General features: G+C 39.7%; 1 protein-coding gene across 2 annotated transcripts in view; it reads left to right on the top strand.

Moving 5' to 3' along the window:
- Positions 1-6,956: 6,956 nt before the first annotated feature.
- Positions 6,957-15,861, top strand: part of patl1 (PAT1 homolog 1, processing body mRNA decay factor) — a 53,413-nt gene continuing 44,508 nt past the window's right edge. For both annotated transcript variants that reach the window (XM_028600438.1, XM_028600445.1), the window contains exons 1-2: positions 6,957-7,083; positions 10,455-10,560. In XM_028600438.1, coding sequence (XP_028456239.1) covers positions 7,069-7,083; positions 10,455-10,560 — 121 coding nt within the window. In that variant the 5' untranslated portion in view covers positions 6,957-7,068. The remainder of the gene's footprint in view (positions 7,084-10,454; positions 10,561-15,861) is intronic.

Raw genomic sequence — 15,861 nt, 5'->3', positions numbered from 1 at the left:
TGCCTGAAAACTTTTATAAAAACCTGGTCCCAGGGTGAAAAAATTCGAAAACAGTTCCCTTTTGGCTTCGTTTGGACGGTGAAGCAGCATACGTGCGTATCGATGATGTCATCGCCACACCCCTCAACCTCTAACGTTATGTAGCTAACGTTAAACATCGCTAAAGTAGCTCACACTTTCATTGAATTTGGGTGTTTTATAAAATTTTATAGCATTTGAAGAAAAAAAAGATAAATGAACGTTGAAAAAAGTGACAAAAATGTTGGCAAAGGCTAAAAAAGGCAGGAAAAATCCCACAAAAATGTCAAAAGGCGCAGAAAAAAGTTGAAAAAAACATCGGAAAACATCAAAACGTTGACCCAGAAAAACAAAAAGTGACATGAAGACAACACAAAGGTTAAAGGCTTCTATTACATGGCAGGCCTAAAAGCATCAATAATCCAGTCTGGAGGATACAAAGGCGTGAATTAGGATCCCTGCATCAGCCATGGAGAAAGAAAAACCTGATTTATGTTGTGTAGGTGAAAGATGGTTGAATGGAATGTAACACCAAGATTCTTAACTGTCTGTTTATTATGCCCTCGCAACGGCAACAGCCGTGGCCAGAGGCATGATGTTTTCAGGTTCTCCGTCCATACGTCCATACATCTGTCTGCCCATTCCATCTCAGGACCCCCGAAAAAAATTTCTTCAAATATGGTACAAAAATCCACTTGGACGGAAGAATAAACAGATAAGATTTTGGAAGTCAAAGGTCAAGGTCACTCTGACCTCACAAAATGTGTTTCTGGCCATTACTCAAGAATTAATATGCTAATAATGACAACGTTTCACACAAATGTCTAATACAATAAAACGATGAAGTAAGACATTTTATTTCCCAAAGGTCAAAGGTCAACTTTATTGTTACATCATAATGTTCTTATTTAACACAATAACTCAGGAACAGAAGGGGAGACATTTGGTCGGATACTGATTCGGGGACACCAGAGATGTTCACAAGTAATTTTTTGGAAGTCCAAGTCGAGTCTCAAGTCTTTGAGCTCAAGTCCAAGTCAAGTCTCAAGTCTCTGGCCATCTGATCTGTCCCTAACACTGTATTGTTAAATCTCATAAATTCAAAACATGTCCTGTAGCTACCATCCAGTACAGTATCAAAATCAGTTGTAGGATAACTTTATGGGGTCTACTAAAGAAACAAATTTCATAACTGTATTTTTCAACATTTTGGTATCTGCACCAAAGAATAGTTAGTCTGTGTTACTAACTGGCTGTAAAGCCCAACCTCATCATGCATTACATTTTCAGTGTTCAAAGTTTGGAACAGGCCTCCTGTATTGCTGACTGCAGCTTTCTCGAATGAAACTAAGTACATTTACACAAGTACTCTGTGTATTTGTTTGATTCTCCCATCTGTGAGATGATGTGCTTCAGTTTTGCTCCTTGTGTGTTTGTGAAGTCTATCCCCTTTCCAGGTCAACATGGTGAGAGAAGGTTGTGTGGCTCAGGGTATTCCTTTTTGTCCACCAACTGTGGCAACACCTCAATGAAGGTATAGTCACAAGATATATGATCAAAAGCATAACAATAACAGCTTATATACAGTGTATGTATACTGTATATAAGCTGTTAAAGAACTTCTATTTCGGATTTTTAATCAGAAACTGCTTTATTGGCCAAGTAAGTGTAAACACAAGGGAATTTGAGACCGGTTTTGTGTTGCTTTCAACACAGAAACTGTTGTTACGGCTAAAAACAAAGATGAACAAGGTATCATTAAACATGAACGTTTGACTACTATGTACAGATATAAGTTATATATAAGATAAAGTGTATACGTGCATATGCATACACATACATACAAAAAGTTACATGTAAACAGATCTATGAAGCTTTTAAACATTAAGGCATCAATGTGAAGGGCCATTCACATTGTACGCGCAAACGGCAGTGCTGCGCTATGAAACCCATTATTGTCAATGGCTTCCGTACGCAAGGTTTGCCGCTGCGCTGAGCAAAGCGCCATTTTGTGGCTGATGCCGCAGGAAATTCCGCTGGATGCATGTATTTTCGCTGATGTCAGTTTCCTTCCTCTTTCTTTGTGTTGGAATTTAAGCTCCGGTGGATTTGTGAGGACTATGGTTAACTGCTCCTCAGATCTCTGCAGGGTAAATCCAGACAGCTATCTGTCCAATCTGAGTTTTCTCTTGCACAACTATTTTGCAGTGGCTCTTTGCAGAGCTTAGCGCCGCCCATGACAATTGTGATTGGTTTAAAGAAATGCCAATAAACCAGAGCATGTTTTTCTCCCATCCAGGAATGTTGTGTGGACTAGCCAGACCCTCCTCCGCTCTGCAGCGTGTGGAGGAAGGTCTGGCAAAGCGAGACTTGTCAGACCCAGTTTGTTGTGCACTACAATCTGCAACTAGCAGACAGAATGGTAAGTGTAGTTAGTATCTTTTATGTTGTTAGGGGCTTTGTAAATTATAGAGTGTGGTCTAGACCTACTCTATCTGTAAAGTGTCTAGAGATAACTCTTGTTATGATTTGATACTATAAATAAAATTGAATCGAATTGAAATTGTTTGTTAGCTTGTAAGCTTGTATCTGGCAGTGGCTGACAAATGTATATATTGTGTTTTGGCTCTCTGTACTGACAGTCCACTCTGCAATGGAGGTTTTAGGTTCTTTAGAAGGCTTTTGCGTAATAGACAGCCATTGGTTTATGGATTTGTGATGTTATTAATCAAGCTTGCTCAGGATACGTCTGAATCTTAAATTTCAGAGAAGTGCACATCTCCCCCTTCAGGAGAGAACTGTGAAAACACCTTTCTAGTGACGAACTTTGCACAGATACAAGTCAGTTTAGTCAAGGTCAGACATTTTAGGGGACATAAACATAAGAAAAACACATTTTATAGGGATTTTAATTATTATGGCAAGTTCTCCACAAAATGGTACGGTTGTGAATGGTTTAAAGAAATACATACAAGCCAGAGTGTTTTTTTCCCCTATCCCAGAATAAGCGGTGTAATAAGCCATTTTATAATTTAATAGCTAGAATGGATATTTATTGCAAATATTCCTAATTCTTCCTAGTTAAAAAGAACATTTCAGATATCCACAATGACATTTGTTCTCTCCAGAATGAACATTCTAGATATCTGACTGCAATAAAAGTCTTACACATGAATGGCAAAAGTCTCATCATTTGTCCTCGGAAGAATGTCATTGTCAATATCTGAAATGTTCTTTTAACTAGTCTAGGAAGAACTGAATTATGGATATCTGTAATATATATCCATTCTAGCTATTAGGCCTTTATGTTAAAATGGCCACTTATGCTTTACAGGATTTAAATTTTGCCTATGACTAGAACATTCAAAATTGTAGGCTAGATATCTTGAAACAATTTCTACTAAGAACTAAGAATGTTATTGTGGATATCTTAATTACCATTCTGACTGGTGAATATATAATTTTGACTATATTATATATACTGGTATTTAAAATATAATTGCAGATAGGAGCGTGGTTAGATTAAAAACAATATCATAGTCCAAACAAGGCATATTTACAAATCATTTACACTTCAAAAATAGAGCTTTCGCCTCGGGTCAAGACAGTGTTTCTCAACGGTGGTGGTACGTCAGAGGATGACGGGGGGGCACTGGAAGAAATATTGTGGAAAGGAGGGTATTTGTTTTAAGGCAAGTTTACACCAAAGGTTCACACCAATATGAGTTTACACTTTAAACTACTTGCAAAAAGCAGTGGTCTGCAACATTAAAACCCGGGATTTTACGCCCCTGCAAATGGACGAGACAGTGGATCGTAAAGGCTGTTTTATGGTTCTGTGGAGGCTCCACGCAGAGCTTTCACCGTAGCCTACATAAGTGGCCTGATGTTTATACTTGTGCGCTGGTGTGTGCGTCAAGCTGTGTGTGTGTGTGTGTGTGTGTGTGTGTGTGTGGGGAGTGTGTGGTAGAGCGAGGGAGAAGTGAGAGAGTGACAGCGATTCACTTCGGAGGGAGTAGCGACTCCAGAGTCCTAGTGAGAGAAACAAAGCGACTCCCCTGTTCTTTCTGACCACGGTGGGAAATCTGTAGCAGGAAAAGTTAACCCTCTCCTTGATTTCATGTTGTTTATGGAGAAGGAGAACCAGGAAATGAGTTTGGGGAAATGCGACGTGCGTCGCTGAGACATGTAGTTACATTTTTTGAGAGGTGCACATCAAGCTACGGCGTAGGGTCCGGCGTAGACGCAGAGGGGTCTGCAGGGGTACGCCGTTGATTTGACGCAGAAGCATAAAACGGCCTTAAGCTTCTGAGAGACCCCTTCCTTCAAAGTGACTCTGGCTGTGTTGTGCAGCTGACACTGTCCAGCAGCCAGAGTGTCCAGCATCAACATTAGCCCTGATCCAATTCCCAACAATCACATGTCCAGGTGCACACTGTAAACTTATTTTTATAGTCTATGTGACAATGTGACAAATTGCCATCGGCATTTCTAATGCTGCAGTGACTACATAAAACATTACATAAAAACAAATTGAAATTGTTTTTTCATTTGTAATTTTAAATGTGATGTATCTTTCAAAAATGCACGTAACATGATTGATCAGCATACACAGGAAAACATTTTTATGTGTCATTGCTCATCAACTGCTTTCATGTGTTGATTTGGATGCCTATGTGTAATTATTGTGTGTGGATTTGGTGACAGATCAGCAATTCTCTGTCCATTCAGTGTTGGCCAATCACCTCCTGCCAGTGCATTCAGTTCAGCAGCCTCTCTCTTGTAATTTGTGTGTGCAAAAAAAGAAACATCATATATATATATACATTCATATATTGATATGGCACAGCAAAATAGTAATGGTGTTTAGATTGTGGAAGAGGATGAAGAGGAAGCAGGCCGTAGGCGTCAAAGTCAAATGTTTTATATGCAGCCATATAAAACATTTGACTTTGATGCCTACGGCCTGCATCCCATTTGAAAGTAACTGTGTTGACCATTCAAAGATTTAAACTCCAAGTAATCTTTCCCTAACCTTGACCGAGTCATTTATTTGCCCTGCAGTCATTGAGGCTACGCCTTGATGAAGTGAAGAGTTTGCATTGCATAGATTTTAGAGGCCATGCACGTTATAAGTTGACCAGCAACAAATGAGCAGGATTCAGTGATGTGGTGCTCCTTTGGGTGAGAGCTAACATAGCTCTAGAGTCATAGTGAGAGAAACAAAGTGTCTCCCCTGTTGTTTCTGACCACGGTGGGGAATCTGTAGCAGGAAAAGGTAACCCTCTCCTTGATTTCATGTTGTTTATGGAGAAGGAGAACCAGGAAATGTGTCGGGCAAAATGCAACACTATCAAGCCACAGCCAAGCAGCGTGCGTCTCTGCGACAAGAGGTACCTACGTACGTAGCAACGGCGTAGATTTTATGCAAAAGTATAAATCAGCCTTTAACTCTTCTTCTATTTAGTGTTTCTTTAGGCTTTGTGTGGTGCAGCTCCATGCTGCCTTCAAGGGAACGGGACGTCAGAGTATCATCTTATATAAACTCCGTATTGCAGTGTTATGAATCGGTCTTGTCGTGAACTTTATAGTCTATATTAAATGTTAACATCATTTATCTTTAATAATTCTATGAACATTTTTCATTCAATGAAAATGTTTTGATGATTTTTGATAACAATATTAACAACAATAATAGGACTAATAACTATTATAATTATCATAACAATAATAGGACCTAATCATTAATATTCAGGGCAATTAGCCCATATCTTATTTGATGGGGGGGGGGGGGGGCGGTAAGGGACCTGGATAATGGATAGGGGGGCGCTGGTCCCAAAAAGGTTGAGAACCACTGATATAAACAAAACCTAGGAGCTTATACATAACAAATCAACGTAAAGAAGAAAATAAAATGAGAAAAATAAATTGAAGGGGCTATCTCAAATTAAGTTAAGAGTAGTAAATAAATCAATTCAATGGCTTTTTTATCCTTAATCCATTTCAATGACTTACACAAAATATTTAACTCATTCTTCCAATGGATCAGGGAGGGCTTGGTCTTAAAATATCTGCATTTATGTATAAAATGTTTTCCTAAAAGCACCAAATTGTTCTTCTTATCTTCAACAAAAACACCAAACTTTATATTCTTCACTGTCAGAGGTGGTATCTCAATTTCCCTGGTCTGCAACCATCTCTGCAGATCTCTCCAGAAAGATTGCACCAACTCACACAGAAAAAATACATGTTCTAGATTCTCAATTTCCTTTTCACAAAAAACACAGTTATTTGTATCAAAATTGAATCTCAGCGTGTTGGGTAGATTTCATTTAAAATTTTAAAGTTCACCTCTTTTACTTTCGGAAGAAGAGGAAATTGAGATATAAATTTTCCTTATTTTCTTAACCTCTCCATCACCAAATTCTCGCACTGCAACTTAATTAAACACGCAAATAGACAAAACACAAGCAAATTAAGAAAACATCTTCATCGGCCACCGTAGATATGGGTTATGGTTGATAAGAAATGTTAATTCACGTAGGCCTATAGTTAGTCACTTTTTTTTCACATGTAATTTGCAATAGGCTATTAACCGTTGCGGCGCTGTCTACATAGTGTGACCTAGATTAGTAAGACATTATTTATTAGCATTAACCCTGATAACAAGTCATGTACGCTAAAGCAATATTTTGGTGGCTCATCTGGAAGAAAATCCGCTTCAATTGAAAATAAATATTGGAAACCGATCAATGTGTTGTGTAAATGCCTTGAGCAACAAAATACAACACATCTTCTTTGTAGCGCCTATTAAAGCTCATGAACACACCAAAGTAGGAAGAACGACTTGACAACTCGGGAAATGGGACCATCCGAAAAGAACGTGAATGCAGCAGACGTGAAAACAGCAGCGCCCAGTGCCGCCCCCAAATACGTGCTCGTTCACGTTGTTCCGCAACGCACGTTCAAGTGGACGTCCCTGTTGCGTCATTTGCGCGCCACCTCGCTCCCGAAGCACTTCTTTTCCCGAAAGCCTAAAGATAACGTTAGATGTTCCGATTTCAGGTGAGTAGGCCTATTGTACCCCAAGACCCATGTGCCCTTTTCCTGAAAAATAATTTCGGATGTTTTACAGAGAGCTGATAGTAATAACAGATGGTGTTTGATTTATATGGTGAATGTTGTCTATTGTTTATGCGACTGCCAAATTCAATGTGGTTGGCGGCCTGTGAAGCAGCCAGCTTGCCTGGTGATATGAGCCAGAGGAAAGGGGAGCGCTCCCTTCCAGTGGTGACAAGCATGAGCTTATTGTTTCATAAATGAATCTCAGTTATGAAATGCCAATATGCGACAGTTTTAAGCTGTGTCCCTGTGGTTAGTTTCAGGGCAGCAGTTTTCCATCGGCATGCGTCCTGCGTGATGTAACGTCAGTATTAGCATTGTGGCTAACGGGCTCACTTGCTACCTGCATGGTTACAGAAGATCCTGGAGAAAATGTCACGACGAGTGCTGTTTATTCATATAATTTAAACTTGGTAAAACTTAAAGGGGAGCTATAAACCGGTATATTTAACGTTACCTAAATTAATGTCTCGACTGCTGCTACGCTCTGATGTGTTCCCCAGTGAGTTTCCCCATGCCCGGTCACAGTTTACTAGCTAATGTAACTGGTATTTGACAGTCACTGCTATATGTTAACTTATAAGTCATAGTGTAGTTGGGCTAGTATTGAATCAAACTGAATTGTCACTCAACTACATTTTCACTTTTCAAAAATGTTGCACATTTTGACCTCTGTAGTGCTACTTGACATTTAATCATGCTAGCTAAGTTATATATATTTTTGCACCTAGCGTTAGTTGTTATACTAATTTATGACTTATTGTCATAGGCTCATGGCCACCAGTTGGCACTAAAAAGGAAATCCTCACACTTATTATTATGGTTTATAATGCCACCATTAGCAGCAGAAAATTGATGGCTAGTTTTGCTATTAAAGCCAAAATGGCCATAAACCTTTTTATAGTGTAATGTTGCACTGGAAGCCCATGTTTATTTACATTTTGGATGTCATTTTTGTATTTTAAGAAAATTACTGGCAAGCTTACAACTGGCTAAAAACATAGAATTAATCACTACACCTTCACTGTTCATTCTCTTTACTTACATTTATTGTTTCTTTATCTTTAGAGTGTCTTGTACTTTTCCCTTGTTCCTGCAACAAGGGAAGTCTTTTCTGGTAATTACATAAATTGTGTGTGTGTGTGTGTGTGTGTGTGTGTGTGTGTGTGTGTGTGTGTTTTAAACGTAACCGCCGCAAAACAATCATAACCGCCACCAAACCAAATTCTGTCCTCAATTCAGCAACTTGGTAGTCCACTAGCTTGTTTCTCTCGCTACCAATATTAGCCAGTGATGTTGATAGGTTTTTAATGTAATGAGTCCCCGGGGCCCACATGTGGTCATTTAAGTTGCTCCCAGTCCTCGAACAACTTTTTTTTCAACAACATCCTCCTCGTGTGTGTGTGTGTGTGTGTGTGTGTGTGTGTGTGTGTGTGTATGTGTGTGTGTGTGTGTCTTTGTTTATGTATATTGGTATTAGTTAAAACGAAAGTGATTGTTAACATGAATTAAACATCATCCAAATCCAAATTTCGATCCGATTATATGATCAAGCCGATCCGTGCCTAAGTCCACTTGAAAAGCTAGTCTTGAGTACAGTTATGTACAGTACTGTTATGAAACAGTCTCAATTTAATACTGATGCCAGTATATCAGCCGGCTGCACAGCTGGCAGCGGACAGACCCAGATCCAGTGGGAGGCAGGATTTTATTTTTCAGCCATTTAATAGATTGCCATTGCTATTTTGGCAAATCTACCAGCCACTTGCATATTTTGCTGAAGGATGGTGCTAATTGTGTACCCTGCTCATAACATTTTAGTAACCCTACAAAGAATCAAAAATATATTGTTAATCCTTTGTATCATTATATTATTAGTGTTCCTGTATGGGTGGAGAGTGGGGGGTGTGGCCTTGACCAACTGCCACTTTGCTCTTTTGAAACCTGTGATGTCTCTCTTTCTCATGGGTGGGCCAAATTCTCTGGGCGGGCAAAGCAGAGAAAGGGGAGGTAATCTTGCTCCTTATGACCTCATAAGGAGAAGATTCCAGATCGGCCCATCTGAGCTTTCATTTTCTCAAAGGCAGAGCAGGATACTCAGGGCTCGGTTTACACCTATCACCATTTCTAGCCCCTGGGGGACCATAGCCAGGTTGGGGGAACTCATATTAATGTTAAAAAACCTCATAAAGTGAAATTTTCATTCCATGGGACCTTTTTAAATAACACTTGCCTGCTGGCTTCTGCTTTCTGCTGCTACTGCTACCGGCAGTAAGACGAGTGTTTAGGGACGTCTACAAATTACAACACCGAAAAGAGATACAACAAAAATATTTATTAATTTAATGATTAAATAAGGTAGTGTCTCCAGACTTACCTCAATTATAACTTGTCTCCTGCTAGTTGTACTACAACACTTACTTTTAAAGGGTTAGTTAAGTTAAATTAATACATATTTGTGTTGTATCTCTTTTCGGTGTTGTAATTTGTAAGCACTCGTCTTACTGCCGGTAGCAGTAAGACGGGGGGTTGTTTGGCTCGAGGCCGTGGTACAAAGGACCCTATGGTGAAATTACTCCGAATCACTTTAAGGAAAACCTCCACAGCACAACTCATTTCACATATGTGAAGAAGATTTGGAAGACCTTGATGACACAGAAGCATTTAATTTACACTCAATTGAGGAGAGGTACAGTACAGTTTAAGCACGGTGTGTTATCATGTCGTGCCGTCCCAACTCTCTGAAGTTGTTATCTTCCTGAAGGTGTATTTAAACAAGTTTAGCTGAACCTTCAATGTAAACAAAGATATTGTGGGCACCGTAAACACAGATTGCTTAACTAAAGCCTAGTTTTCACTGACCTCCAAAAGGAGACAAAACATTCCCTTATCATGCAGCTGCCGAGATTCCCTGAATCTGTAGAGGCGCATACATATTTATACATGAACAGGTTTGGTTATTAGGGACTGGCCGAATATTTTTGTCCCATAACCTGTGACCTATGAATGACCTCATGTTGTCTAAGCTTTCCCTTTGTCTCATCATACCACAAGATGGTCTTTCTGGAAATTCCACCACATGGCTGAGCCACACCTTTGGCTGCTTCCTCCTATTCTATTTTTATAATAATAATAATTATTAAATATACTTTATTGATCCATGCTTTGAATTTTTCCTCCCTTCCTCCTCCTATCTTCTCTCTAACCTGCGTCACTTTCTTTCCCCACTCCACCACATCTTCATGCCTGCCTCCTTCCTTCCTCGCTCTCACTCTGTTCCTTGTTCCTTTATGTCTTCCCTGCTGTCTTTGCAGTCCCTGGATGAAGACTGTACGCTGGAGGAGGAAGATGAGGGACTGATACAGGAGGAAGATGAAATTGATCAGTTCAACGATGACACTTTCGGAGCTGGGGCCATCGGTGAGTCATGTCAATAGGGGCAATTTCCAAAAATTGAATGAATAAAAATATTTTTCTTTAAAAATGGTTGCTTTACCTGGCCTAATCACACGGCATATTACTTTAAACATGCATTTTGAGTTGGAGTACACAGTCAAGGCTCGACAGTGCGACTAAAAATAATGTGTGCCAACTGTAAAATATATTTAGGAGCTTGTGTGAATAACGTTAGGGTATTTTCGTACTTGCCATTTTTTGCAGATGTGAACTTCGCTACATATAGTTTTACATTGTTGTAGGGATGTAAACAGTTAATCAACTATCGATTGTCGTTAAGAATTTACTCAATTAAATTAATTGTCGGCTAACTGAACATTGCAATCTAAGTTTTCCACAGGACGTAGGCCTAATTGAACGTAACAAGAGATTCTCGCGGGCGGCGAGAGACCCGACGCAAACTTGAGGCGGTCAAAACGGAGCGGAGTGTGGGAGCTTTTCAAATTAATTAATGATGACAAAGACGCCCAATGTAAACTCTGCGGTACTATGTTTAAGTTCAGCAGCTCTACGAGTTCGCTAAGATACCACCTTCATAACTTGCATGCAGCCATGTTGCAGCGAGGAAGTCTGTCGCCTTCACAACCTACAATCGCTGCTGTGGTGGGAAGGCGAGTATGTGACCACAGGAAAGCGGAGGGCATTACTCAGAGGATTTGCGACATGATCGAAAAAGTAGGGCTGCCACCTCTTAGTCAATTAGTCGACTAGTCGGTCGCTTTGGTCTTAGTCGACTAAGATTTCTTTAGTCGATTAGTCATTTTTTTATGCTTATTCATGCTTAATTACTCATTTCCAAGAAACTTCTGAGGACATTTATGGTAAACACAAGATTTAAAGTGCTGCTTTTGCAGGATTAATTATGGAGAAACTCAGTTTTACAGATGGTTAATTAACTACATTTATATTGTGCTTTTCTAGTCTTAACCACCTCTCAAAGCGCACAGCTCTGTCAATTAAATCAACTAATCGATTAGTCGACAAAATCCTATAAGTGTTAGTCGACTAAGAATTTCTTTAGTCGAGGACAGCCCTACGAAAAAGATATAATTATACCAATTAGCACCACTGACGGTGAGGGATTTTGGGAGTTATTACACTACATGGAGCCAGGATTTAATATCCCTTCTTGAGCGACCATTACTACCCACTTGGAAGCACGCTACAAAAACAAGAAGGCTGAGTTAAAAACACAGTTAGCCTAATGTGGCTCTGACGACGGATTGTTGGACGGCACTGACTACAGAGAGCTACATAACAATCACTTGCCACTACATTGGAAACGACTGGCAGGTAAAGTCAGCAGTGCTTCTCACGTTAGAGAGACATAGAGCTGATAATTTAGCTGACAAACTCAACCAGGCTGTGCATAATTTATTTTGTTAAACTACATAAATGCCATTATCTGTACCGTATCCCAACTGGTACAATAAAACATCAACTGAGCAATATAACATGCATTTTTATTCAGTATATAAGCAATATTTTGCTTTTTATGTTAAAGACACTATTGATACCGTGAGAAATTTACATTCTCAGGAAAAAAGCCGCTTATCAGTTAATCGTTAATTGATCGATAAAGTCAGTCAACTAATGATTAATGAATTAATCGATAATTTGCATCCCTACATTGTTGTCTTTCTGTCTTCACTGGACCACATACAGCGTGTCTCAGAGCGGCTGCTCTCGGCTCGTCATTATATTATGTTGCAGCGAGCGTTGTCTGCGTGGTGTTTTAAAAAGTAACCACAGTTGCAACCGCTTTATCGCCATTGCTGTCCCTGTTAACAGAGCATGTTACAGAGTCTCTCTGCCGTGCCCTGTACAGGTAAAGCCGCCTACACATGATCTGCGGTGAACCGCCTTGCGCTGGCTGTGCCATTGTTTTTTCTATGGGGGGAATGGTGGAGACAGAGGAACACTGCCCTTGGCATTGCGCACCGCTCGGAATTGCTGCCAAGCTCATATTATTTCACCTCTGACCTCGTTGCGGCTAAAACCCGAAGCAACAACGTGTACATGCGCCACAGTTTGTCTCTGTGCTCTGCGCCCTACCTCGCAGTTTTACCTCTGATCATGTGTATGCGGTTTCACAGCGACAGTGAAACTGTATTTAACAATATGAAGGTTAAACTGCAATTAATCTCCGTTTCACATGCATGCCAAACCGTGGAAGTTTTACCACTGCTGTATATTCGGTGTACTGATCAGTATAAAATAGAAAACAGAAAACATTACACTTCATATCGTTTTGTATTTCATAATACATATTGTAAAAAATGTGCTACAATTATCACTGTTCACCAACGGTAATAGCTGTTACCTTTATGTAAGTCACTCTATTACCGTATTTTCCGGACTATAATTTGCACTTTTTTTCCTACTTTGGCTGGTCCTGCGACTTAAAGTCAGGTGCGACTTATATATCAAAATATATATAATTTAACATGTTTTTACATGTTAATTCATACTGAAAACATTACCGCTCTACAGTCATGAGAGGGGGCGCTCTAGGCTTGTGACAACTAGAACGCTCCTCCTAAAGACAACTGAGAAAGAAAAGAGATAACAAACTGCAGGTAGTAAAATATGCAGCCGAAAACGGTAATCGAGCAGCAGAAAGAGAGTTTGAAATGAGGTAGAAACTTATGAGGGAGACTCAGCGAAAAGGTGACTCTTACTGCAATAAAGAAAACAAAGAAAGCTAATCGGCTAATTGTGGGCTGAAAGCAAGACTGGAACGAGTCGGGAGGGGCTCGTTCACGGTGCAGTTACGTCTCTACGCCTTTTAATACATCCATGCTCCACGCCCTGGTAGCTAATTGTTCTGTGTGCTATTGTATAGTTCAATAACTGTTAATGTGTTACGTTAACATACCGGACACCCACCGTATTCAGCGTATTGTTCTGTGTGCTATTGTGTAGTTGAATAACTCTTGTATTTATATTCTAAATAAATGCGACTTATAGTCCGGTGCGACTTATAGTCCGAAAATTACGGTAGCTGGATTTAGTGGGACATTTGTTGTACAATGACAATAAATGAACCTTGAACCATGTACATTTTAAAGTATAAATTATTACATAATTATTAAATTAACAGTTTGAAACAGAAATAATCAAAAACCTAGTATAGGCTACTTGTTCTATTCAAATAAATGAAATCCCTTTTCTTGTAAACGTCTCCTCGTATTCCTTTTTATGAAAGAAAAACACATTATTTGACATTTTCATTGCGCCCCTAAAATTCTTTATGCGCTCCTAAATTTTTCTACTTCCTTGGGGGAAAAAAAGTTAGTGTTGAGCCCTGACAGTTGCAGATCAAATATAACTTTTTACTTAGGCAATGCAAGTTGAGCATGAACAAATGATTTGCCTTTGCGTGTTTATTACAATCAGTTTATAAAACTTGTTAAAATATAAAAACTTGTACTGTATATCTTAAATGTAAATGGACTGTATTTAGCGCTTTTCTAGTCTTAACGACTACTTAAAGTGCTTTTAAATTGTAGTCACTATTCACACACACATTCAAACACTGGTGGTCGAGACTGCTCATTCATTCACACTCCGATGGCACAGCATTGGGTGCAATTCAGGGTTCAGTGTCTTGCCCAAGGACAATTCGACATGGGACTGCAGGGCCAGTGATCAAACCAACAAGCTTCCAATTGGTAGATGATGGTACAGGGCTCGACATTAAGGCTTGTCCGCTTGTCCGGGACAAGTGGATTTTTTGTAGGGCAAGTGGAACAGAAATTTACTTGCCCCACTGGACAAGTTAAAACTCAAACAAAACAAAATGCCATGTTACTTCACGTTATGTGCCACTCATTTCGTCTATGTTACAGAATTGAAACAAATACATATTTTACCCCACAATCCTGGGCAGCGGGTGCTAACGTTAGACCCAGCCCGCTGTTCAACTCATTCTCTGTAAGCGAAGCGGCATGAAAGCACGGCGAGCTAGCCGGTGTTAGTTGGCTAACATGAGCTTGCTAACTCCACACATCAAGCCGATTATCGGCCGTAGGACAGTCTGGCGAGGTCAGTGACTCAAATCGGCAGAGGTGTCAAGTAACGAAGTACAAATACTTCGTTACCTTACTTAAGTAGAAATTTTGGGTATCTATACTTTACTGGAGTAATTATTTTACAGCATACTTTTTACTTCTACTCCTTACATTTTCACGGAATTATCTGTACTTTCTACTCCTTACATTTTAAAAATAGCCTCGTTGCTCATATTTCAGTTTGGCTTGTTTTCATTCCGGCTCGTCATCGTTCAAAAAAAACACACACAAAAAACCCTATCCAAATCGCTCCATCCGGATAGAGTGAATTTGATTGTGGTTGGATGAGAAGTATAAACATAGTCATTCCGACACCCTATTGGTTTGTACGCGATCCATCAAACCTGCACAGACCGGTGCCTTAACGACCGTTATCTACCGACCAAATAGCAACGTGGATTTCTGTGCCTTATTTAGGTGCCACTTAAATGCCTGCGCTTCTCTCTGATGCTCCAAAACGGACGTTAGAGGAACTGAAACATCGCCCGCCGCGGGGACGCTAGTTAACACTACAGTTGGCAGCAGCTAACGTTAGCCTACGGTTAGCTAGCAGCTGGAGTAAACACGGTTAAAACGGACAGCTAAACGGTGTAAAGTGTGTCTGTATTTCACTGGAGAGGATTGTAACACCAGACTGTAGCTGCCGTTGTCTGATAAACACAGAAGAGATGTGTCACCTTTTTCAGCCCTTCTGAGTTTGCAGGTATGATTTTAATATAACATTATTATAGTCATATGATTTTGTCCTAACGTTTTGGGGTTAAGCTGTTGTCCAAGGCATTGTTTCCAGGGGTCAGGGGTCTTCAATGTTTTTTAAGCCAAGGATCCCTTTACTTAAAGTGAGATGTAGCAGGGACCCCCTACTACATATTGTATGAAATTAAGTTGCATATTAAACTGGGCCTACAATAACTGTTAGGGCAACCTAAAGCCTTCTTACATACCCTTTTTTCATAAGCTATTAAAATATTAATTGTTGGCATGATTTTATAAATCATATTTTAATGTTACATACTGTATGTGACATACTGTATGTGGCACAGTAAATCTAGGATTAACTGTATCTGTGGGCTGATATCTTAGGGACTACCTTACCTATAGGCCAGTAAGCTTATCATCAGTGGGAATTTATGTTTGCTAATAATATGTTGGAATTATGTTAAGGCATTTTAATTTTAAAAGACTCAAAGAT

This window comes from Perca flavescens, chromosome 2, assembly GCF_004354835.1.
Source record: "Perca flavescens isolate YP-PL-M2 chromosome 2, PFLA_1.0, whole genome shotgun sequence".
NCBI lineage: Eukaryota > Metazoa > Chordata > Actinopteri > Perciformes > Percidae > Perca > Perca flavescens.
The sequence above is the reverse complement of the archived record's forward strand: the minus strand, read 5'-3'. Positions and strand labels throughout refer to the sequence as shown.